Genomic DNA, 26,215 nt, shown 5'->3' with positions numbered 1-26,215 from the left:
CGTGCAACGGAACGTAAATTCAAATACAAGCAACTCAATCGCTACCAAGACGAGACTTTTGACACCTAGGTTATCTATGTAGTCCAAATATTGACTGAGTTTTAGGGGGGCAAAAAGAATAATAAAAATAAGTAGAAAGGTACATTTCGAAGAAAATGTGTGTGTTTGCTGAGAACAGTTGAAAAGATGAATAGTGAAGGTTTTTAAAAGCTATTAAAAGAGGTATGTGCTTTAAAAACAAAATGGTGAAAAAGTGTTAAAAGTATGTCTGTCATTGTTATGCATTGCAATAATTTCTTACTGTTGAAAAAGGAGAAAAAAAGAGTTATGAAAACAGTATCTTATTGACTTTCATACATGTTTAAGCATTAAAAGTATTAAAGAATGAACGACTGAGTAACATAAATAAGTTTGGAGTTAGAAAAATGGACAAATATAGTGATTAAGATGTATTTTGCATAACAGTTATCGATATCATAGCAGACAAAAGTATGTCAGCAGTATGACGGTGAAAAAAAGTGTTGCTTTGAAACCAAAATGGTGAGACAGTGTTAAAAGTATATCTGTCATTGTTATGCATTGCAATATTTTCTTACTGTTGACAAAGGAGAACAAATAGTGAAATGAAAAGGGTATCTTATTTAATTTCATAATTGTTAAAGCGTTATGTTAGAGCTTAATGCTCTTAAGACAGTCACCCCCATTACCCTGTGCAACCCCAGTCAACACTGAGTCCTTCTGCGATTGGGAACTAAACATCAGCTCCCTCACCAAGAAAGCACAACAGAGGATGTACTTCCTACGGCAGCTGAAGAAATTCAACCTGGCAAAGACAATGATGGTGCTGATTGAAGTTTCTTGGCGAATAAAACCCATTCTGATTCTGAAAAGTATTCATAATTGAAAGATGTAAAAACAGTTGAACAGTGTTTCTAGCTCTTAAATATAGTGACGAAGAGCGTTGGCCAATCGGATTGGTTTCCTTGTTTCTTGTAACGTAGCAACGGTTGGTTATTGTCAGCAAACCTAGAACACCCAGTCTTGTTTGGACACTTAAAAAGCTGAACTATTGTGGATGGTAAATAAGATCATGCTACATCTAACCAACGGATAATTTCTTGCAAGTGTGTCAAAGTGGTATTTGTACAGACTGTATTAACACCGTAGGCGTGAATAACGCATGCATCGTCATCGTCGTCCATCTGACTTTAGCCGAAGAAGCTAGAGAGAGGATGGGAGATTTCCTACAGTATGGTAGATACTGCTTTAAATAAAAAAACTGAGACGATCTTTTGATTAAAGACAAGTTCCTTAACCTCTGTCGTCGTTATCGCCGATAAAAAGTAAATACTGTTAGGAAGCATTTGTTTGTAGGTAACAATAGACGTTACCTAGTTACCTAGATAGACCTAGTTTCGCCGTTCTATGGCAGCTATGATGACAGTCGTAGCTAGCCTTGTAAACACGTCACTAGAATGGGCATAACTTTAAAACATAAGATCATATTTCAAATCTGTCTGCTATTCTACATTGCCCACACAATTCTGTATATATTTATTAACTCTAACATGGCCTGTATCTTGTATTGAAAGTTCTCGAAAATTAGCTTGTCTAATGTATGGTGGACTGAAAAAACATGTTTGTCAAAGTGGAGCGAGCGGATGTCGTGGGAGAATTCTTACTGTATTAAATGTACTGCTTCAAATTGAAAACGGACAATATATTTAGAGTAAAGTTTCTTAACATCTGTGTTCAATATCGTCAATTAAAAGTTAAAACCTTTCAGTTACGAAGCATTTGTTCGTAGTATGGCCAGCTGCAGTAAGCCTCTTGTGAACCCCGGTTTGGCTGTTCGTGACGGTCAGCTATAACAGTGTTGAGCCTCAATTCTTTCAGATTTCTGTGAAACTTGCTTAAAGAAAAATGATCTAGCTAGATTATGTACACTTTAAGCTCAATGTACATATCTTGTTTGGCCAAATTGGTCGATTGCGGAAAAAAACGGAATCGTTTTTAGTTGTGGAGAGTCATCGCGCTAGCTTGGAATTGCGTTATCCCACTCATCACTTCAGTGGTCATAACTTTTAAACAAAATAGTCTATCTTAAACCTGTCTTCTGTTCTGAATTCATGACAAAATTACGTACATTTCATACACTCTAACCTGTCCTCTATCTTGTATTGAAAGTGGTTAAAAATTACGTTTTCTAAAAAAGTATTGACGACAGAGAAGATTTTTGTCAGAATGGCTCCGTGAAATCGTCTTGATAAAGGATGACTTTCCTAACATAATCATATAAATATTTACATCATTAGAAAGCCCTATATCTTGTCTTCAAAATGGTGTAAACAGTTCAGGTATATTATTTGAAAAAGTCTGCATATTCAGGCAAGGAAGTGTTAAACTGTAACAATTTTACTCTGTAAGAAACAGTTCTGTCAGTGCATGACGTCACAATTGAATTTGACTTAAATTCTGAATCATTGAAACCCATTAATTTTTTAAGCACTTTAAACTTTAGTAACTTAAAAACTTCTAAAGTTATCTGTGAGAAAAGTAATAGCACACTAAAGCAGTTCAGACTTTATCAAGGGAAGTTTGAACGGTGTTTCTAGCTTAAACGGTGTGAAAGGAGTAGGCGAGTAAAAAAAAAATTGTCCAAAAAAATAAAAATAAATAAAATAAGTATGCAGAATAACAATAGTGTTTTTGCTTGCAGCAAACACACTAATAATATATATGTGAGAGAACAAAGGTTGTGCCCTTGCCGAAGGCAAAGCACACCCAATAAATAAAGAGGAGGTGTGCAAAGCCGCATTAAATAGTAGACTATTTGATCTTGTTTAAAATGCCTGATAGGAGCATTTGGTTGGAGGCTAAGCTGCATGAATATACATACCAAACCTTGAAGATGCTACAGTGGAGTGTGTTGATCCCTGTGTGCTATTTGAATTTCTTAGTCATATTCAAATTCTTAAGACATTACTTTAAAGAGGGAGGGGGGGGGGGGGGTACTGTATTGCTTCCTAAGCCCACAAGCGAGCGCAATGAGCAAATATAGGCTCAACCAAATCAATTTTATTTAAATAAAATTACTTTGTTTAAAGTGCATAACATTTTAAACAATTGTTCATAAATCTAATCTCCATTCCGAAACTCCCTTTCGGGAAGAAAAGTTTGTTCTCAAGTTTGATGTTATGGGGTGATATAGCAGCGGTTTAAAAAAGCAGCGACGAAGTGTCCTCTTTTTCACAAACTCATATCTGGTCACCCTAGTACGGTAAGAAACGCTGCTGTATCAGTCTATAACATCAAGATTTTAAACACATGCAGTCTTCTCATCCCAATGACTTTTCTTGAGAATGTCAGTTTCAGAATGACAATTTGCCATTTTGTCATAAGATCCTCTCCAACTCAGAGTCCTCACTGACACACTTACAATTTTAATGCATGAATGTGCAATTTGCATTTATTTATTTGAATTCTGATTTGACAGCACTACAGGTGACACGTTTTTACCTGTGTGTGAGGCTGGTATAGCTCATGTAGGTCTCTCCGTTCTCATAGAGGATGTAGAGGGGGAAAATCAGCATGTTCTCTTTTGAGCGCTGGCCTGAGATGTGGCGAGGGCTGCCAGACACTGGCCCAAAGTCGAACGCCACGGCAATCTCTCCCAAAGACGCTGCATAGGAGCGCCTGTTGGATGGACGAGGGGGAGGGTAGAGGAGATTGGGCAATCATCCCAGTTGGAATTGGAGTAAGTGGTAGAGAGAGGTTGTGCTAGTCTTCCACGTTGTAAAAACAGTTGAAGAGTGTTTCTGGCTCTTAAATATAGTGACGAAGAGCGTTGGCCAATCGGATTGGTTTCCTTGTTTCTTGTAACGTAGCAACGGTTGGTCATTAAGTAAGTGGTAGAGAGAGGTTGTGCTAGTCTTCCACGTTGGTTAACCAAAACAGACTTCATAAGCCAGAATTTTGTCAGGGTAAGGTAGTTAAAATAGCCAGTTGTCTCACCCCCGAGTGTGAACGCTGCTGTCATCCTCCGACTGAGACACAGAGAGAACTCTGGAAGGAGTATGAGGCTCTTTCAAGCCATAAAACCTAAAGATACATACACACAGAAAATAACAATAACTGAGTTAATTTCAGTTCATTAACAACTGAAAACTACAGTTCTGGAAATAGGCATGCTTACTAACACCACAGCTACAACTCAACGCTAAAGAATCAAAAACCCATTATTTTACCTAAATAAGATGGAAACTATTGAAATGCTGTGGATCTCAATACTTGATTGTGGTACTGTGGACCAACCTGACGGTGTTGTCAGAGGTGAGCAGCACCAGGTGAGGCTCTTCCGTCTCACTGGGGTACCAGGTCGCCTGCCGCAGGGTCACTGACGCCGAGCTGGTGAAGAAACGCTCCGCAACAGGGATAGTCCTGACACACACACAAAATAAAGTAAAAACTCACTCGTGCTAGTAGACATTAGTTTTCTTACTTCTCCAGTCCTCCTTTGAACTAAGGACAATGAGCATGTGATGAGATTATTTTTGGAAGCTACCCTCTTACTTTCTACTTCATGAACATCAAGCTTAGAGATATGAGGAAACAAAACTGAAATAGGAACTGTACAGGACGTTCTACAGACTTAATGTGATCTTGAATTGTCATAACTAGTGCACAGTGCCTGTGATGCAGTTGTGATTAAAATGCCAGTGAAACACACAAATTCAGATTACTTGATATGTGCCACACAGTGCCCGTGATCAAATTGGTGGCAAACACACACACAGAGATTCCCGGAATCATGGATCGAGTACAGTGCCAGCAATAATGTTGGTGAAACAGATTTCTGGAATTATAGATAAAAAAAATCATTCAGCAGCAGCGGCGGGTCAAAAGTCCTTCAAAATTTTGGGGCATAAATAGACTCTGACCCAATCGCTTTCTGAATTGTTATGTACTACTAGTACTAGAATTTATTTTCTTTACTGAAGTTACGTTACTGCTATATTCACTGAGTTTGCTAGTCTAACTAGCTTGAGTAGTCTAGTTGTAGCTCTAGCTAAAGCTACTAGACTAGCTGGAAAATTATTTCACAATTAATTAAATGATAATAATTATTGTCCATCAACTTCACAAACATTACATTGTGAATATTAATTTCAACAAATATATTTACGTTTAGTCATTTAGCAGACGCTCTTATCCAGAGCGACTTACAGTAAGTACAGGGACATTCCCCCCGAGGCAAGTAGGGTGAAGTGCCTTGACCCCTTGGCACTTCACACAACGTCATTTGGCACGGCGGGGAATCGACCCGGTAACCTTCTGATTACTAGCCCGACTCCCTCACCTCTCAGTCATCTGACCTCTAGTAGCTAGCTACTGTGGTGAACCTGGCTTGTTTTGCAGTGGTTTACACAGTCTCGCTAAACAGACGATTTGAGTGTTGTGATGGGCTCAAATAAACACGCATTGCTATGTTTTACAACCGGAGAATTTATCGGAAGACTAGAAACCGTTTTGTCAGAATAAAAAATAAAAAACTATGCCTCTGACTGGTTTTGAACCTACAACCATTTGCTTACCAGCACAACATCTCAGCCAATTGAGCAGTTCCAGGCATGGAATACACAAAGTTCAAGACTCCTCATTTAAATATATATATATATTTAATATATAATTAATATATAAATATATATAGCTAACTTAACATTAGCTAGCTAGTTAAATGTACATTTTCTCTTGCGCCAACTGGATGATCCTTTGCCCTGGCTGATGGAGATAAGTGGTCCGTAGTGATGGGAAGTTCGGATAATTAATAAGACTCGGTTCTTTAAATCTCGTTCATTAAAAAGGACGAAAGCAAATCCTTTCTGTTCGGAGCGTATGTATACAGATCATGTGAAAAATGATCCAAAAACTCTTCAGTTTAAAGATTCTTTCCTCTGCCGACCGTGTCTTCGGATTAAAGATTCGTTCATCTCCCGAGTCTTCGGATCCTTTTTCACGTGACCTGCATAGGTTTAGTAGAGGAAACGTATACCTCATTCCTTTACGTGTGACAGCTGTGTTTGGTATAGTAAGACTAAGGCCAAAAGACTGTGCCTGGTTTCGAACCTGTGACCTTACATTTTGCAGGACAACGTTTCAACCCATTGAGCTACCTGCAAGGCTGAGAAATTCTGGTTAGTTTCTGTAAAAAACTAAAGAAAGCCGTTTCTCCTGCAGCATGGATTGTTCGATTCGGCCAAAGTTTAAACAGCTGTAATTCAATGATCTTTTGAAATATCAAGGTGAAATTGCGCATGGTACTTCAGAACGATGTCATCCTGTTTAACTTAACAGATATTCAAATTTAAAACAGGCTAAACGACTGTGGCTGGATTCGATCCTACGACCTTATACTTTGCAGGTCGCCGTCCCAGCCCAGTGAGCTAATCTCAGTGTTGAATATTTTCACGTTCAGTTACTGTATAAAAAAAGTAAGCTGTTGGTTACTGTGGTAAGCGAAAGTTGAAACAGCTCTAATTCAATCATATTTTGACATACCAAGGTGAAATTGTGTACGGTAAGTCAGAGTGATGTCAACTTAAAGCCTAATAGGTTTGAAAAACCATAATTCAAAATTACATTTGATTTAGTGACACAAACATATTGAGTTAATGTGGACATCTACATAAATACACCCCTTTCAGCCATTTTGTACTTGATTCAATTGATTAATGATCCATTACTTTGATCTAGTCTGGTTGATGCGGCTAAACATAGTCTATAAACATAGACTTTTGGAGTACGTTTTAACTTAAGGCCTCTGAGTCACTTACAGTGGATCTCCATGCTCCGAAGGAATTTACCGGAGCCTCTGAGTGATCGATTACATATCATACTAGGTCTACTATGGTTAAATCCATATTATAGTAAAGATAAACGACTGTTTAGTGAACACGCATACTTTATGGTCGGTGCTCTGATCAAGCAGACAATTTTTACCTACATCAGAGTTTCATGTCATTACCTTTTTATCAAGGTTACAGGTAACGCACTTGTGCAGCTTTTATCGCTGTGATTCAACTGCCTGTTTCAGTCATAAAAGTACCGTTTTTTCTTAATGCCAGTATTGTACGATTCCTAAAAAGCCAGTACCTTGGTACGGTACCAGTATACTGTTAAAGAATGTATTGTGCATATTAAAGTTATGCATTGTGCTTATTTAAGTTATGTCTTATGAACTTAGAAGTGTGCTCAGGCTTAAACATTGTGTCTCACACAGGGCTGGGGGAGTCATGGGTGCGGGCGGAGAAAGAGGAACAATCCAGACGAGTCTCGACCACAGAGTGTGGGAAAAAGGCTGTATTTTGTGAGTCGATCTCTTCATTTTCAGAAACAACCTTGAAACCGGGTGGAGACGGCACCCGAGCAGGTGGGACGCGCTGGCAAGAACAACTCCCTGCTGCACAAGAGAACAAGCTCAACCCTCTTCTTGTGTTTTTGTTTTACTGCACTGTATAATATATGCTGGGGAAGGGAAAGATTAGTTGGACTTTGTGAACCAACCCAAACTCTGTTCCAGGTATGGAAACGTAGACAACCCCAGAGCTCTGTACTTGTTGATTTCCAACTGCTGTTTAAAGCTGATATTATCGGACCTCTGCGACTCCAGACCACTCTTTTTAGAACACGGACTTGTGTCATTGGAATAGACAACAAATGAAATCCTTCACTGTGTAACACTAATGTAAATTGTATATTTTCTTTATTAATTTTTGCTAATCTATCAAAAAATATTAAACAAAAAATCTTCACTTTGTCATCATGGGGTATAGGTGGTGGGCCGAAGCTCAAAATCGTGCATTTGAATGATCCCTGGGGATGGAGGAGCTGGATTTTTCTGTATCGCTTAAAAACTTTTCTACAACCCTTAAAACATTTGTTGGCATGTCCAGTTCTTGCACATTTTTCAAGGAATAAACATTTTGTTTCTTTATCGACACAGGCATGTTTTCTGAACAACTATGGTCCGCATCCAATAAGAGGTCATATACATAACACCTTTATAAAATCCACCAGTCGTATACCCCGATATTCAAGGTGAGTAAAGTAGGAAGAAAATGTGCAGAACATTGTTCAAATAAATGTACAGTATTGTTGTAAGTGTGTGTCGCTTAAACATATAATAACAACAACAGGAATCAATGACATACAAAATTACAATTAGCCAAAGGGAGGTATACCACATCATTAACACATCAGTACTCTTATCTCCCAAATAAACATACCGGTACGTGTTTTTTTTCCTGAAAATTCACCCGGTACGTTCTTATTTTGGACGGTACGTTTATTTTTGGGAGAAAAATGTAGACCATTTTAGAAAATTCCATGCATTTTTTTCGGAAGGGAAGATAAATTTGAACTCTGATGTGAAAACATTAGCTAACTTAGCTAGCTAGCGGCAAGTAGCTTACATTACTAACGACGTTAGCCAAAGCCTCATTACGGCTCTGATGTTAACTCTAGCTACTGTTGAAGTGGAATAATATCACACTGTTGTAATTATGAAGATGAAAAATGAGTTTGGATTATATGATGAAGAATGCCATTTAATCACTTTTATACTTTATACTTGTATATGTTATACTTTATACGTTTATGTTACACTATTGAAAAGCCTGATGCAAAGTTGTTGACTATTTGGATTTCCCCTAAGAGATAGAAGGAAAATTAAGCCCATAGTGTTAATCTGGATGATTGTGGATGGGTGTGAGATAAATCTATGTGAGCAAGTTCCTATCATAAGAAAAACTACAAGACCCAGCAGTAATGAGAGTAGGTCTACAAAAAATAGATGAATTCTCTATGCACTTGCAATCTGAATCTCTCAGAGAGAGAGATCCGATAAGAAGTTAAATGAAAGAAGAAAGAAGTAAACTTACAGAACTGATAAGGTTTTGACATAAAAGAGAGTGTTCGGAGAGGATTTCTTCAGTCTGGTTCTGCAGAATCCCACTCAAGTTTTTTTGGAATCACCCTGCTTTTTTGGATTCTAATAAAACTCTTTGCATCAAAACTGTCGGATTTCCTGTGCTGTTTCAAACTTAGAGAATTTTTGATCCAAGGACTTAGTACGTTGAATTTAACTTCATCACTGTACACTCACATAACGGTTCCCTTTCAGCACACCAGCATGACAGTCACAACCTATTGACGAGCCTCTCATCGTCAAATAAAAATCCCAGGCTATTTACTTTTTTATATTTGCGAACTTGCTGTTAGATACTTTGAAGGTGTAACTAGTACTGGTGCAAGTTCAGGATTGTATGCCGCACAAGACGCGGAATACGAGGTGCTACGAGATGATGTCATTAGAAATATGACAGCACCTGCAATTGTGCTGCGTGGTAGTCGTTTCTACTATAAGTTTGTTGAGGTATACCAGTAGTCATGGTATGTTTGTTATTTGACAGCTTTGTAACTATGTATGATAATTAGCGTAATTTGATGAGCTGTCTGAAACCGTTCTGACAGTAACCTTTGGCCAATATTCTCAACAGGAGATTGAGAATAATAGCCCCAAAAAAGAACCTGGCAGCAATTTAAAATTGTAGGATCAAATTCAAAACGCTGAAGAAGGCCATGGTTAGTTGCACTAGATGTGGGCTACTAATGTTTTTGTCTTCACATCTTGAAAAAATTAATAAATTCCTTCAAAATAACTTTGCCACACACATTTATTAACTGATAGGCTAAATGCTGAGCTTTAAGATACAAGGGAAAGATAACCATGACTAAAATGAAATCAGTATTATTGCAGAGATCCAGCACAACATTTCAGATCAGAAGGTGACCCAAACTGTAACACACTTTGCTTGGTAGAACAGTCATTTAAAATTGCTCAGCATGCCTAAGAATATATAATTATTATATTACGCTTGCATATTTAATCAGGTGGAGTCAGGTGGCTGAGCGGTTAGGGAATCTGGCTAGTAATCAGAAGGTTGCCAGTTCGATTCCCTTTATTTATACTAAAACAGTCAAACTTTATTCATTTGTTAGTTTTTACTCTGTCATGTAAGATGATATTGGAAGCCAGTAAACAGCAAGTAAACGCTCACTACGACTTCCGTCTTACGTACAACTTACGTCTTCAGGAATGCTACGCAGCACCAGAGGTAGTTGAAAAGGCCCTCTTCACTCGACTCAACAAATTTCCTGTGCTTCGGCGAAAGAAAATCTGAAGCTAAGGGAGCTAGCAGATCTGCTGATGGAAGTGCAGTAGGCTAAGGAAGACGGCTACCTTCCAGGTTTGTCCGAACTTGGTTTAGGGGTGTCACGATACCAAAAATTCAGTAGTCGGTGCCAATACCATTAAAATAACACGATTCTCGATGCCAATTTCGATACCATGGTAAAAGAAAAAGAGGATTGTCTAAGATTCCATGTAGGCTACTTGAACCATGAACTTCTTTAAAATATTTGAAAAATAGCAAAATGTCCTACAAAGACATACAAAACATGTGCAATAGAGCATAGCACAACATAATAAAGTGCAATTAAGCCATTCAGCTAACAAGATGAACATGACATGAGTTTACCTTCTAAGCTATGGGCTAACGTTAAACTACAGCTAACCTAAACTATGTACATAAGCCATTGTAACACACGTGCCCACCATCTCAAACATCATGTAACGTGTATTTTAGTATGACAGATTAAACAAACAGAAAAAGAGCATTCTTTGGATGTACTCAGAATTTCGCCGCGACTTCAACGAACATTGATTTATTTTGTATGATGCCAGATGTTAGCATCGGTGCTGCGCCTCTTCTGGAACTGAATCAGAACTTGCCTTGAATTCTTTAAACAAATCCAGATGACGATCTTTCAGGTGCTTAGCTAAATTGGAAGTGTTCCCCCTTGGTCTGAAGACTGCGGTAGCATTTTTTGCATAATGGCTTCTGCGGATTAATTATAACGCCACAGTCATCTGCCTCAAACGCAAACTACTTTTTTTGCCTTTCTTGTCAACAAGTCGAAGCGGGGCGATCGCTAAAGCAGCAGTTGTTATCTTGTTTTTCTTAATGTAAACGTCGACTGGAACACTCCTGAAGGCGCAGCACCGATGCTAACATCTGGCATCGGCGCTCACGGTACTTACGGTGCTTCAAAAAAATGGGCATCGTCGGTGTTTTGTTATTTTAGCATCGGAAGGTACGGTAAGTATCGGTTCTCGTGACATCCCTAACCTGGATACTGCATGCGGCATTGAACCTAGTAGCCAAGCTGCCTTATGGACTTCAGGAAAAATGGATCTCTGCGGGTTCAAGGTATAAAGAATTTGAGTTCTTTACTAGGTTCATGTACTATGAGGCAAAGAAAAGGACTGATCCCAGCTTTGCCTTTTTAAATGCTAGTGGGCCTCCTTTGAAGGCTGAAAGTTCCCACTTTAAAAGCACCAAGATCCCCATTGCAGTTCATAAGACCAATGTCTCCCCAGCAGAGTCAAGCCCTTCCAGTGACCCCAATAAGAGCTGTCCAATACACGCAAAGCCACATCCACAAATGCAAAGTGTTTAGCTGGCTCAAATACTCATGTGGCAAAGGACTGCACTGCATCAGTAAAATGTTCTGAGTGTGACAGCACAAGACATGTCTCAGCTATGCATACGGGCCCTGCCCCTTCGTCACAGAATGGTGGGGAGGGAGAAGAGGACGACAACGACGGCATGGATGTCGTCAGCTCAAATTGCACTGAAGTATGTGGTGCAGGACAAGTGGGGCGGCCATGTTCCAAGATATGCCTAGGAAATGTGTATCACAAGAGTTGTCCAGCAAAAGCCATCAAGGCATACATTGTTTCAGATGACCAAAGCAACCAGTCATTGGCGAGGTCCAGTTTCTTTGACCTGTTCAACATTCTGTGTGAGTCTTATCCTTACCGACTGAGAACATGTTCCGGCACAGTAGAAATGTTTGGCAGAAGGGTTGAAGATTTTATGGTCGAAGCACTCAATGGGAAGGTTAAAATCTCTCTCCCCCCGCTTATTCAATGTAATGACTTACCTGACAACCGGGCTGAAATCCCCACGCCGATCGCCGCTCTTTATCAACCTCACCTCGTCAAAGTAGCAGAACACATCCCGGACCCCACTGCTGAGATCCTCCTGCTGCTTGGTAGAGACATAATTAGAGCGCACAAGGTAAGGGAGCAAATAAACGGCTTTGCTCAATGCCTTGATCTAGGATGGGTGTTGGTTGGTGAGGTATGCCTAGGGAATGCACACAAACCGAATGTTAGCACTTACAGGACAACAGTGCTTGATTGTTGACGGCATTCGCTCCTCATACCGTGCACAAGCTTTTTGCATGTCAGAGAAGAGCATCATGGCAAAGACAAAGAACGGTGTCTTAGGGCCTAGCAGGGCTAAAGAAGATCCGCTGGGTCAAAACACATCAGTTGAAGATGAGATCTTCTTGAGAATAATGGACAAAGAAGTCTACAGAAATGATTACACAGTTGGGTCGCTCCGTTACCGTTCAGGCAACCTAGACAACGGTTGCCTAACAACTGTGATCAGCACTTAAACAGTTTAAATCACTTCAACGCAACCTGAGGAGGAGGCCAGAGATAGAACATCAATGTGGCATTCATGGGTAAACTGCTGGAAAATTACCATGCTGAGGTGGCGCCAGGACTAACGGAATCCAAAGAGTGGTGGTACTTACCAAGCTTTGCAGTATTTCACCCACAAAAACCTGGCCAAATCAGGGTGGTGTTTGATTCAAGTGCCCAACACTCTGGAACCTCCTTGAATGATGTGCTTTTGACTGGTCCTGATCTTAACAACTCCCTTCTGGGAGTACTCCTGCGGTTCCAAAAGGAAAAGGTTGCTGTCATGGCAGATATACAGCAGATGTTTTACTGCTTCCTCGTAGAGGAAAAGCACAGGAACTATCTCAGATTTTTATGGTTCAAGGACAATGATGTGATGAATGAAGTCATAAACTACAGGATGATGGTCCATGTTTTTGGGAATAGCCCATCTCCACAATGGCTATCTACGGGCTTAGAAGAGCCATCAGAGAGGGTGTGCAAAGACACGGAGCAGACACCGTCACCTTCGTCGAGTGCCACTTTTATGTTGATGACGGTCTTTGTTCTGTCCCAACTGATGCTGAAGCCATTGACTTGCTGCATAGGACTCAAGCTTCACTTGCTGGTTCCAACCTCAGGCAACACAAGTTTGCATCGAACAGTCAGGCTGTCTTGGAGGTCTTCCCAAGTGAGGACTGTGTGGCAGCTGGGAAAGATGTAGACCTCAGTGGAGATGAGTCGCCAACTCAACACAGCTTAGGCCTCCTGTGGGAGATAGTGTTCTATCTCTCCATGGTGAACAGTGTGACGCCATGGGGTTTTTGTTTCCGGTCACGATCCAAGTAAGAGCCCTCCACAAAGAGCTGAATTCTGAGACATCAGAGTAGGACACCCCATTACCTGAAGATAAATTAGGCAATTGGGAGGCATGGCGAAACTCCCTTCAAGAGTTGAACCATTTCCATATAAGGACGTACGCATCTCTCTAATCAAGGCCGAACGAGTAGAACTCAAGTGTGTTCTGTGATGCTTCTACCAAGGCCATTGGTGCTGTAGCCTATTTGAAGACCATCCAAGAAGACATTGTTGACATTGGATTTGTCATGGGGAAGTCTTAACTTGCTCCTCAATCTGAGCCAACCATACAGAGACTCGAGCTATGCGCAGTGGTTTTGGCTGATTCAAGATTAACTTGATTTGAAGCGAGATTCCTACAGAAGTTCTCCACAGATAGCAAAGTGGTCCTTGGATACATTAACAACCAATATAGACGGTTTTATGTATATGTCCACAATCGAGTCCAGCGTATCCACCAGACCACTAATCCTGAACAATGGCACTACGTACGCACAGAGGAGAATCCGGCTGATCTTGCATCGAGGTCTGTTCCAGTATCACTCCTCACACAAACGATGTGGTTCAGCGGACCTACCTTTTTGCGTAAGCCCTCCATTTAACCGGAACCTATTCAACTTTGTCTCACCAGAAGTAGATGTGGAGATTCGTCCGGATGTGAAATGCTATGTCACCCAGCTACAGGGAAAAGGTCTCAGCATAGAGCATTTTGAGAGGTTCTCCAATTTTGACACACTCCAGCGAGCTGTGGCACTCTTAATCCATGTAGCGAGATCTTACAAGTCCCCTAACATCATGGACAAGTATAAGGGATGGCATAAATGTGAAATGCCACTCTCCCCAGATGAGCTTTACCAAGCAAGGGAAGTCATCATCAGAGCTGTGCAGAGTAAAGCATTTGAGAAAGAGTTTGAAGCTTTAGAAAGAGACAAGCCAGCTCCTCTAAACAGCTGCCTACGTTGTCTCAACCCTATCTTGCGGGAATGACCTCATCTGCCTCGGAGGCCGCCTAAAAAAGCAGACGTAGAGATTGAGCGAAAGAACCCTGTTATTCTTCCAAAAGAAAACCATGTGTCCTTGCTGCTCATCAGACACCATCATGCCCAAGTAAAACATCAGGGTCGCCATCTAACTGAAGGCGCCGTGAGAGCTGCAGGACTCTGGATCCTGGGAGGTAAAAGGCTCATTTACTCAACTCTTAACAAATGTGTGATTTGTCACAGGCTCAGAGGGCGGATGCAGGAGCAACAAATGGCAGATCTGCCACTAGAGCGTCTCAAGGTCCCTTCACTTATGTGGGGTTGGATGTCTTTGGACTATGGTACATCACTACCAGACGTACAAGAGGGGCGCAGTCTGAGAGCAAGCAGTGGGCCATATTGTTCTGTTGTATGAGCTCTAGGGCAGTTCATATCGAGGTGATTGCCTCAATGGACGCTTCAAGCTGCATCAACGCCATGAGGCGCTTCTTTGCCATAAGAGGACCAGCCAAACAACTAAGGTCAGATTGTGGTACAAATTTCATTGGGGCCTGCAGAGAACTCAGGATGAGTGCAGACCAACCACCACTGTGCAGAAGTACTTACACCAACAAGGATGTTCCTGGGTGTTTAACCCACCACATGCTTCGTATATGGGTGGTTCATCGGAACGCCTCATTGGAGTAGCCCGAAGGATCCTGGATTCAATGCTTCTTGAACATGGCACTCACCTGACCCACGAAGTGTGGACATTGGGACGGGCATTCGACTAAATTGTCTTAATCGATTGTCGGGAGAATTAACGATAGATTTTTTAATTAATGAATGGTCGTTAACAGGCTCCTGCCGAACTAGATAATGACCCATTCATTTGAATCAGGTGTGTTGGAGCAGGGAAACATCTAAAACGTGCAGGACAGGGGGTCCCAGAGGACCAGGGTTGAAGACCTCTGGAGTAGCGTATCGTTTTCGGGCTTTAACGTTCGGTTTTATATGTTTCTAAAGTTTACAGACAAATATTGAATTACGTTTTATTGGGATCCCTTAAACATACCTACACATACATACATAGTAGCTCTTCTTCCATGGCAAAGCACTGTAAAAGTTGGAAAAATTCTATGCATGTGGCACACCTGCCATAGGCTACCGCATCCAAATTTGTCAGAGTGCGGTAGATTTGCCAGAGTGGAGCAGTGCGGATCGCTTTCTATTGAAACAAATGGACCGTTGTGCATTCAATTTTCAATGTTTGGTGAGAACGAGATGTTACCCAATCCAAATCTATCGAATGCGGTAGATTAGCCGCAGTGGTGTGGAATGCATTGTCGTGAAATGTAAAGATAACCGTGATATATAACGTTACCATCAGTGCTTCAGAATTATACCGTGATATACATTTTAGGCCATACCGCCCAGTCCTAGCTGTAACATAACAAAATGTGGAAAAAGTGCTGTGAATACTTTCCGGATGCACTGTACATTTATGCAAATGATTATGTAGACTAACGGGTGTTTGCTATATTTATATCAACGTTTGCATGTTGTCCTTTGTGCTATGCAATGCTGTAAAACTTTATTGTATTTCTGTATGCATTCTCATAAATAAGCCACTCCAACTGACTGAAGAGACAACATTTGTGCGAACATTGTTCCTGTCGCTATATTCATGCCTTAAGAAACCGACCAAGGAGGCTGAAGTGGTAGGAATAGAGCCCATGCAATCTGGTGATTATAATGTTGTAGCTGATTTGGTGTTGAGAGTTTTGTGCGCATTTACAATGTGCAGGTAGTGTTTTGACATCAGTAAACATTAATTTATGTAACAAAATTCACTATACTGAAAGTATCCAGTTTATATTGTCATTCTGTTAGCTAGACTGCATTTCATCCATAAAGGTAACCCTTTGAAAGCAGCTGATTCAATGTCATGTTAATGTTCAGGGTTTTTCCTGCATAGAGAAAATGTGGGCGAGCGCCTAAGCCGTTTTTTCAGAGCGCCTATGACAAAAAAAACCTGTGTTCATCACGCGTGCAATGCATGTCAGCGAATATGTTCTCAATAGTATGTTTCAAGTAAGCTACAGCTGAACCCTTGTTCTGTTTTGATTCTGATCAATACGCAACTGTGAGGTGCGCGAATGGACAGAGCGTCGTTCTGCTGCGAGGGCCAGACCGACGTGCACGAATACAGCTGTACAAATGCAAATGAAATTTCCACTCAAAATGCTGACAAAAATGTGATTAACGAATTCCAACGCAGCCTCCATTGGTATTCTTAACCCGGAATGATAATATATAGTGTAGGCACGTAGAAAATTAAAGGAAATGGCAAAACACCTGGGAATAAATACATTGTTTAGAAAATATATATAAAGTTATATGCACTCGCTATAACTTCTATTGGAGCCGTCAACGCAATTAATCACTCGTGCAATACATGTCCGCGAATATGTTTAATGGTATTTTTCAAGTACAGCCGAACTCTCGTTGTTTTGATCAATAGTAATCGCGTTGATAGAAAGATCGAGTGTGTCTTGTCTGATCAAGACGCAACTGTGATGTGCGCGAACAATAGCTTGCTTCGATAAACTTGAATTTCATAATTTGTGTGTTCCATTTCTGACCACTGATTAGTGCGCGACGCTTCGCGTCGGGTGCTGTTCGTCCTGTAGGGGCTTATTTTCCCGATAATGACCGGCGTTTTATACATTATCCCGCCTATTACACGGTGTAAAGCTGGGTGTCAAACCTGCCCCCACCTCTCATATGCTAAAGTCTGGAGTTTCTGGACGGTCTCATCTTGATGGCTCTCACACCCCATTCAAGATGTGGTCTGATTGGTTGTTCTTGTGTATAAAGGGAATTGTAATGCATTGTTCTTTGGATTCTTCATCTCCTGAGACCTTCTCCTCAGTTCTCCCTTGTCCTACTGTCCTACTCCTTGCTCACCTCTTGCTTTCTCTCCGATTTACAATGATCACGGTAGAGTGGGTAAGATTTAAAGCCTTCATTTTGTAACATGTTTGCCTTGTAATTGATTTCCTTCATTTGCAATGTTATTAAATGCGTATTTCATTTAACCGTACTTTGACCATTCTTGCTTTGCTTTAACCCATATTGTCAAATACCTGGAATTCTATTGGTATTGGCATTATTTGGTTCATGCTAATACACTGTTCAGTTTCCCGTCTTCCTTTAAACCATAGGGGAATTCGTTTTGGTTGCTTGGCCAATATTTAACCGCCTACAACAGCTACTTGCCAAAAAAATACATTAACACAGTGTGTCTTTTTTAGTGGTGGGCATAGATTGATTTTTTAAAAATCTAGATTAATCTCACTGTAATCTTGGCGTTAATCTAGATTAATCTAGATTAAAATGGCTCGTTTGAATTTCGTCGAAGGCATTCAGATTATGTGTGCTACCCAAATAATGACTAAAAGTAAGTCTTTGAGAAGGGGTTTCTCAAGCCAGGTGGTGCATTTAGACCAGGGGCTCATCTCCTGTTTCCAAAATGCATCACAAACTGCTTGAGAAAGCTGTTCTACTATGATAATTGGTGATGAAAATAAATGATGTTCAATAACATGTAGCCTACTTGTGTTTTTTAACTGTTTATTAGATTAGTCAGCTTGGCTTATAAAGCTGTGCTGACGGGCTTGCCTCGGTTGCACTCAAACATCATGGTTTGACTCTTCCCCTGCGCTACATCAGTGCTTGGCCCGGCATCTTCCGCATTAGCTAAGGGATGCTTTGCGTTTAGGTGGTATTTGAGACTGGAAGAACTCCTACAGTAAACTAATTCCGCATAGCACAAGGTGCAAACAACCTTAGTCTTGTCGAGGTTTCCATTGGGAAGCTTCTTAAAACTACATTTTCCCTGAAGCAAACCAGACGGCTTCATGGCTGCATCCATGTTAGCACGTCACGTTTGATGTGGTAATTTCATAAACAAGGCATACAGACAGGTTCGAAGACTCGTTCTCGCCCCCTACAGTGCAATTCGGCTAGGTATACATCCGTGCTAATATATCAAGGTGAAAGTCATCATAGCTTGCGTGGTATAGACCCAGCTCCCAACCCAACTTTGAGAATAGATCAACGGCGATATATTTATCGCGCGATAAGAGTCTCACGTTAACGCAGCACGTTAACGCCGATAACGGCCCACCACTAGTCTTTTTACTATTTATTTGTTACCATTCGTAGTGTTGATCAGCAGAGAAATAGTTCGCCAAAGACGTTGAACTTCATAGACGTTGAACATTCTTTAGGCTTCAAATCAGCTGACGTCGCTAAGCAAGGGAGTACGCTGGGGTCGAAAAGTTACCGGATTACTTGCGGAGTGCTACGAAAGACGTGAATCCGAGGCAAAAAGGCCACTTCCCTTGACAGCGGTTAATTATATGTAGCAACGGTCTGTTATCGAAAAATAATTGACCGCAGAACGTTGGGAAGCCCCATTCAAGTGAATGGGGCATTCTACAGCATTAAGAACAGTAAATAAATAAATGAATAAATAAATACACGAATACATAAATACATGTAAATAAGGTAATATTGATTGACAATTGTGAATTAATTAATACATGTATTCATTTATTTATGTCTAAATGCATGGATGTGGACATTTATTTATTAATTCATTCATTTGTAAATATGGCAGGTTTCGTCCTCCATACTGGATAAGAGCGTCTGCTAAATGACTAAATGTAAATGTGAAACTCACTCCTCAAGTATGTAGCAGGCCACCCGGGTCAACAAAGGGCTAGCTTTTCTTTGGCATAGCTGGTAGTGGTGTCGCTCGGGAAGTCAGAGATGGCGGGTTCGATTCACGGTGAGGGATGAACACGGTCCTGAAAAGCCTGACAGAGTTTGCAAGACCACGTCTGTTGCATACAATGGTGGCATCAGAAAACGCACAAGGAGAACTAACAACCGCTACACTAGCAGTCAGCACTGCAAACTAATTGGACCTGATAACCTTCCAGCTATACCAACTGAAATAAACCATCCATTTTACATTTTGTATTTTTTTTGTTAGAACCTGTATTTCATCAGTAAAATAGTCTAGGATTTTCTTAATTGCACTGACATGAATAATAGTGTTTCTGTCGGATGCCTGTTTTCTCATTCTACACAAATCGTTTCGGCTCGCGAGACCTATCTTATAGTGCAGCTCAGTAAACTCAACATGACCGAGAGTTGAGAGAGCGCAGAAAACAAAATTGGCAGCAAAATGTTTTTGGGGAAAAACCCTGTTTTCTGATAATCATGGGAAACTCGCTGCCTTAAAATTCCATTCAACATAGGCCTACACACTGTATAAAAAAATTATGCGTTCTATTATCCACCCTATACACAGCCACACAGATACAAGGACAGAGAATCCTGGCATTATTAGAGAGATCCTGGTGGAAATCCTCAGAGTCCAGTGTTTACTCTAGACCCCCCCCCTTCCCCAGCAAAAACAAAGTGCTAACCCTAACCCTATATTTCGGAGCAGGTTCATGTAATAGTCTAATAGCTAATGTAATATTGCACATATTTTCATCCTATTTCCCGTAAAGAAATAAAGTTAGCCTCCTTAAAGACACCTTACGCTCATTAAGTATGTTCTAAATGGCATAAATGCTGCCAATTAATAATTGACGTAACAACTTATTGTAAATGGTCAGTGGCCTAGCCTATCGATTAAGGTAGGCCACTCGAAAGCATGTACACGGTCTGCTTCATTTGATATTGATAGGCTAAGCATTCTGTAGCAAATAATAACAATAAACCCACTTTTTATTAATTAAAACTACTTCAGCATAATAATGGGGTCAAACCCTCTCTGATAACTTTTCCGCCTGTCATGGACTGCTGCAAGGCAGCCTACTCTCACCAATTTTGTTTAATGTATATGTTTCTGATTTGAGTGAAGAGTTGTCTAAGACCGGGGTTGGTTGTTTTGTGGGTCCCACCGTGGTTAACCACCTTATGTACACTGACGACATCTACCTTATTTGTCCGTCCGCTAAAGCCCTGCAGAAGTTACTCCATGTATTCAAGCTCTCAGGAGCAGATATTGACATGCTGTTTAATGAAAAGAAAACCATGTGCATGTATCTCCCATGTTGCCGCTTCTGTATGAACAAACCGCCTCCACCTCTAATGCTGTAAGGTTCCATTTTAAAGTATTTTTCATCCGCCAACTATCTAGGCTACTGTATTACGCCCGACCTCTCTGACGACTCCGTCATTCAAAGCCTCTCCAGAGCAAATTCGCTCCTTTGATGGTTTCGCTACAGCACTACAGAGCTGAAGAAAATTTTATTCTCGGCTTACTGCTCATCAATGTACTGCTCTTAAATTGGTCAAACTACAGTGTGGGCGCTATCTAAAAAATAAGTGTAGCATACCATAGCGCCTTTAAGATGTTGCTTGCTGTCAGTAGACAGACCAGCATCAGTACCATATTTGCCAGTAGCAGGCTTGATACCTTTGACGCTAGACGCTGCAAACTGACACATACATTTGTCTCTCGACTACTCTGTTCCAATAATGCCATCATCCAGACACTTGTCCACTCAGATTCTTACCATTTTTGCTCCTTCTGGAGGCACTATGTAAAAATGGCCTTCAAAAGGTAGTTTTTTTTATTTATTCTTTTTAGGTCAAGTTTAGTTTAGGTGACACGTATGTTAGGTTAATTATTTTAGCAGTTTTGTATTCTCCCTTTGTGTATGTGTCTGTATCTGCTCATATGGGCCAGGTGCCTGATTTAAATAAAGAGAAATAATGCACCTAAAATACAAACGTGAGCAACGGCAGCAAACGCTATCGAATCAATAGACGTGCAATTTCGCTAGCAGAGAAGAATACAAACAACGAAAGTCACAAGTCAACTTAATTAAAATTTGCAAACTATAGACTAATACAATAACAGGTTTGGATGAACTGACAACATAAGTTATACGACTAAAAGCCAATTTATACTTCTGCGTTTTTACGGACACGCACACAGGGAACGCCCTCTCCGTCAAGGAACTCCCTCTCCGTGCCCTCTCCGAACCCCTCGGAGAGCTCTGCGTGCACCTCCCGATTTTCCTGACTCTCCGTCCGTCTGTCCGTTATTTTACGGATACCCCTTGGCTGTGATTGGTCCGTATTAAAAACTGCTCGAGTCAGGGGCAGGGTTGCCGTGACCAACAAGAGAACAGAATCCTTTGACCGCCATTGTTGTACGTTTTTACAATTCATATTTCAGCCTAAACAGTACATGTAAATCTGAATTAAAATGTGACGAGAAATGGGCAGTGTAGTTGCTGAATATGTGCTTATTTTATTGATGAAACGGCTAATTTGTAAATTTGCTCCCGACTTTTCGATAATTTAGCTAGCATCGCAGTGCAGCTATATCTACTGTTCTGGTGGTGAATTGCTTTCAGCACAAGAGCCGTCGGAGTAGTATAAATTCAACCAATCCGTCCGACTCCGTGCGTCTGTCCATAATGGAGTCAGAGAAGTATAAATTGGCCTTTATAGTTCTCAAGGACGCACACACGCAATCTCAACTGCGCTGTGAAGCGCGTGTCCGTGCTATTCTCCGACATGCACTCTAAAGGCCAAAATACTTCTGCGTTTTTACGGACATGCACAAAGGGAACGCCCTCTCCGTCAAGGAACTCCCTCTCCGTGCCCTTTCCGAACCCCTCGGAGAGCTCTGCGTGCACCTCCTGATTTTCCTGACTCTCCGTTCGTCCGTCATTTCACGGATACCCCTTGGCTGTGATTGGTCCGTATCAAGAATTGCTTGAGTCAGGGGCGGGGTTGCCGTGACCAACAAGAGAACATAATCCTTTGACCGCCATTGTTGTAAGTTTTTACAATTCATATTTCAGCCTAAACAGTACATGTAAATCAGCATCTGAATTAAAATGTGACGAGAAATGGGCAGTGTAGTTGCTGATTATGTGCTTATTTTATTGATGAAACGGCTAATTTGTAAATTTGCTCCCGACTTTTCGATAATTTAGCTAGCATCGCAGTGCAGCTATATCCACTGTTCTGGTGGTGAATTGCTTTCAGCAGTAGAGCCGTCGGAGTAGTATAAATTCAACCAATCCGTCCAGCTCCGTGCGTGCGTCTGCCCGTAAGGGAGTCGGCCTTCACAATCACGGCTGATAGACGGCCTAAAATTGTGTACTGCCCGATTTCTGATACCGTGGTGGCAGACATTTAGACATAAAGGATTGGTTTGCTTACCTTTTGACTTTTACTTCTAGAGCTAGGTTTCATGACAAGAATTCCATTAAAAAGCTTTATCGTAAAAAACTAAATCTAAAAGTAAGTTGTTTGATAGATTACTTCCAGCTACTTACTTGCAGTTGATTTCAGTTCTTCCACCCTCGAACTCAGACTTTTTGCCCCATCGTTGCGGTAGTTCCAGAACCGTGACACCTCTCTGTCCAATGAGGGCAACATGATAATGTGTTGGACTGAGCAGTACCTGACAGACTTCGAACCGCGGTGGGTTGATGCTGAGTAGAGTCTATGAAAGTTAAGGAGGGGAGAGAACATTAGTAGCCTGTATAAAATGTAGTAAGCCTGGCCACAGTGCAGCAGATATCTATCATTGGTGGTCTATCCTATGCTCTGAAAAGAATGTGTTATGTGCTTACAAAGACAACATCAAATGTAGCCAGCCAGTCTACATTACCTGATATTTCGCGCTGTCCGAATTCTGTTCTGAGTTGAGCTGCCTCAAGTTGGTTGTGTAAAAAACGCTGTCTGCATCATTCCATACGAATAAATCTCCGTTCAAACAAAATATTAGATTTTTAGCTGTCCTCTTGTTGTTAGCTTTTGGTTCATACTCGAGGTTTTCTCGTAATTTAGCAAAAATATCATGATTTGGCAGCTCATTTCGCCAGCACTCTCCAGCAAACGCCGCCATTTTTTCTGTCGTCTGAAGATGACGTATTCTGAGACCCTACCAATGAAAGTGAGTTTAGAAAGAATACAAAGTTGAAAATGTAAAATATGAAAAGTTTTCAATAAAGTTTATTTTTCACCCAGAATAATTTACCGTTACGTTTGCCGTTTGCCTACACTTTATATTTACATTTACTCATTTAGCAGACTCTTATAGTAAAGGGAAATTAAATACTACGAGTCGAGTGGATATTTTGACATATTTTTGGTTTTGTTCAGGTAGTTAATCTAAATGACACATTGTTATATTATAATTAGGCCAACACCAAAAAGAGTAGTTAGTACCTTTAAAATAACTATAATGTAACCCTTCTGCCTCCAGCATGCCTTGTGGTTGTGAGTGGCATTACAAGTAAGTGCTAACGTGGTAAGAATGTGTCACTACATATTGCATTGTCTCCACCAACAGAAACGTTTCTTCCTCAGAAAGGGTTTTGCTTCTACACAACATTCTGTAGTAGCGGTGCCATCTGCGATCGATATGGAAGCGACTCTTCAAGTCGTCTGAACCGCTCTTGAAGGAATACAATGTCCCATTTGAACGACTCAAACTCTTACCCAGACGGGTATAGGGCTCTAAACACCAGTGAATTGCAGGAGCTTTTGCTAAATGAAGACAAAATGGACCAAATTGTCAGACTGAATGAAAAGGTATGTGTGAAAGTGGTTTATACTGTACTCTGCGTTTTCTAACAACGGTTTCATGTATATAGAATAATTTCATGAAACAAATCCACATTATTCTGGTTTGCTTTACACTGCATTGAAATGTCCGGTTCCTCTCATCATCCTATGGCACGTGTGTAGGCAATGCATTTGGTCGCTGTATAGTGCGCTGGTGAATGGTTTAAGAAGCTTTTTATTTTCGCCTAGATTTTCGTTAGCCGTGTACAGACTTATGAGATTCACAAGAAATTATGTCAACTGTTTTTGAGTGTGACTATAATCAATGCAGACCATAAGTGCTCTGAACAGGAAATATTTCTGTTCAGAAATGTATTCGCATCCTAATTATAAGACTCGCTCTCTTTCTGTCTCACAAACCCTCTTGCTCTGTGTCACCATCTCTTTCAAAAATACAAACATTCTCACACACAATGGTCAACATTGCGTGGGCTCTGTCTTTCTGTTTCTCCGTCTCTCATTTCTTCTAACACCAAGATCGCTGTTGCTGATTGCAATTATAAATAAGAGAGTGCAGTCCACATTTTCGTTGTTTAAAACATTGGGATTCAGGGTACACAGCGACCCAAACTGAATCAGGTATGACATTCATTCTTGGGTAGAGAGAAAATCATTACTTTTTTGAGACTGGACCCGCTTGTGTCCAATTCCGAGCGTGACATGACATTTAAACCTGCCTCACTGCAGTAAAGAATGAATTAGAGAGATGTTACCAAAGAGGTTGCTTCTCACCAATATGCAATCCAATTCTCCCATAGGAATAAAGCCGAATTACTGAGAGGTAAAAGCCACGGTTCCAGCAATGGTTTTAGCTATCTCTATCCATAGTGAAGACATTCTATCCAATATACTGTAGATGTGTTAAGTGTTACATGCAGGTACGTAGTAATATACAATGGGAGTCTTGTAGAGAGGCTTCTCATGCCTTATTAAATCACTATTACTAGTTATTTAAAACAAACATCATTGGGGTGCCTGGGTGTGTCAACCTCTCATTGTCCTCCTTGCAGATGCCATTAAAGTTGAATCTGTAGCCTATATATGCATGGTTGACTAACGTTTGGCCATGTGGTGGTTGAGGTCATTGTGGCGGCTGCATCCACAGCCCCTGCAATCCACTGGAGTGCCTCCCTACAATTCATTATAGCTTTGGGGTCTCCTAGGGCAACCACCTTGGAAGGGCCATTAATAGCAAAGTAAGATGGATGCCCTTGAGTGGCTACATCTCACTAGCTACAACCTAGTTAGCTCCTTCTGTAAAATGTAAACTCCTGAATTCAATAAGATAATCTGGATAATGTCAAGGCTCTCTGAAGACACTGATTTCCTTTGGAAACTCAGTTGCCACAAATAGAAATGGGGAAGAGTGATACATCAGTCCCAAGACAAATGTATCTTACATCTGGGGGGTTATTGTACTGAGCAATCTAAGAACAAAACAAATAAATGTTTATTGCAAATTTATGCAAGGTATGTCTTGTCTTCTTGGATAAAGACAAAAGTGCTTGAACGACAACGGTACATTTTCAGTCCAAGGATGGTTAAAGTCTAAATTGCAACTCTCAAGTACTCCTCAAGTGTTGTTCGCAGTGATGGTAAACATTATCAGCTTTAATTTAGAACCAGTGCATCATCACAAACATACAGTCACCGGGGCTCCTGGAGCTTCCAGCTTCGTAAACGAAGGTCGGGGCCCCTAGAGCAGGAAGTGGAAAGTCTGTTTCGATTCCTGTTTGGGGAAAGCATGAGCGATGATGAGTAGCCATGGGTGATGTAGGATTTGAAGCTAAATGAGCTCTACTGTGTTCTTTTAACATGTGAATTTAAAGTAGAACTGTGAATCGCATCCTCCACTCTTACATCTTGCATGATTGCATCTTGAGACCTCAAATACTCTAGATTCTATGGAACCTGGTGCTCTTATTGCTCCTGGTGCTCTTACATAAACCACAAGTGTGACAGAAATGCAAAATGGGACACTTGTGGATGCATGTAGATTTCCTTGGATTTAGGAAGACTGTTGGGGGAGGACAACCATCAGTCACACATTTTTTTAATCACAAGAACTCTGATAGTTTAATATAATCTTCAGAACACTCTCAAATGTGCCTCCAATTTC

General features: G+C 40.8%; 2 protein-coding genes across 3 annotated transcripts in view; one reads left to right on the top strand and one right to left on the bottom strand.

Annotated features, from left to right (window-relative positions):
- Positions 1–23,393, bottom strand: part of nup88 (nucleoporin 88) — a 45,731-nt gene extending 22,338 nt beyond the window's left edge. For both annotated transcript variants that reach the window (XM_047021729.1, XM_047021730.1), the window contains exons 1-5: positions 23,138–23,393; positions 22,800–22,969; positions 4,315–4,440; positions 4,015–4,101; positions 3,520–3,696 (exon numbers count right to left, since the gene is read on the bottom strand). In XM_047021729.1, the coding sequence (XP_046877685.1) occupies positions 3,520–3,696; positions 4,015–4,101; positions 4,315–4,440; positions 22,800–22,969; positions 23,138–23,374 (797 nt within the window). In that variant the 5' untranslated portion in view covers positions 23,375–23,393. The remainder of the gene's footprint in view (positions 1–3,519; positions 3,697–4,014; positions 4,102–4,314; positions 4,441–22,799; positions 22,970–23,137) is intronic.
- Positions 23,394–23,777: 384 nt separating this feature from the next.
- vps37d (VPS37D subunit of ESCRT-I) overlaps positions 23,778–26,215 on the top strand; it is a 36,019-nt gene continuing 33,581 nt past the window's right edge. Inside the window, exon 1 of the mRNA XM_047022248.1 lies at positions 23,778–24,063. Coding sequence (XP_046878204.1) covers positions 23,941–24,063 — 123 coding nt within the window. The 5' untranslated portion in view covers positions 23,778–23,940. The remainder of the gene's footprint in view (positions 24,064–26,215) is intronic.

The sequence above is a fragment of the Hypomesus transpacificus genome, chromosome 6 (assembly GCF_021917145.1).
Source record: "Hypomesus transpacificus isolate Combined female chromosome 6, fHypTra1, whole genome shotgun sequence".
Classification (NCBI taxonomy): Eukaryota; Metazoa; Chordata; class Actinopteri; order Osmeriformes; family Osmeridae; genus Hypomesus; species Hypomesus transpacificus.
Note: the sequence above shows the minus strand (reverse complement) of the source record. Positions and strands in the feature narration are given on the sequence as shown.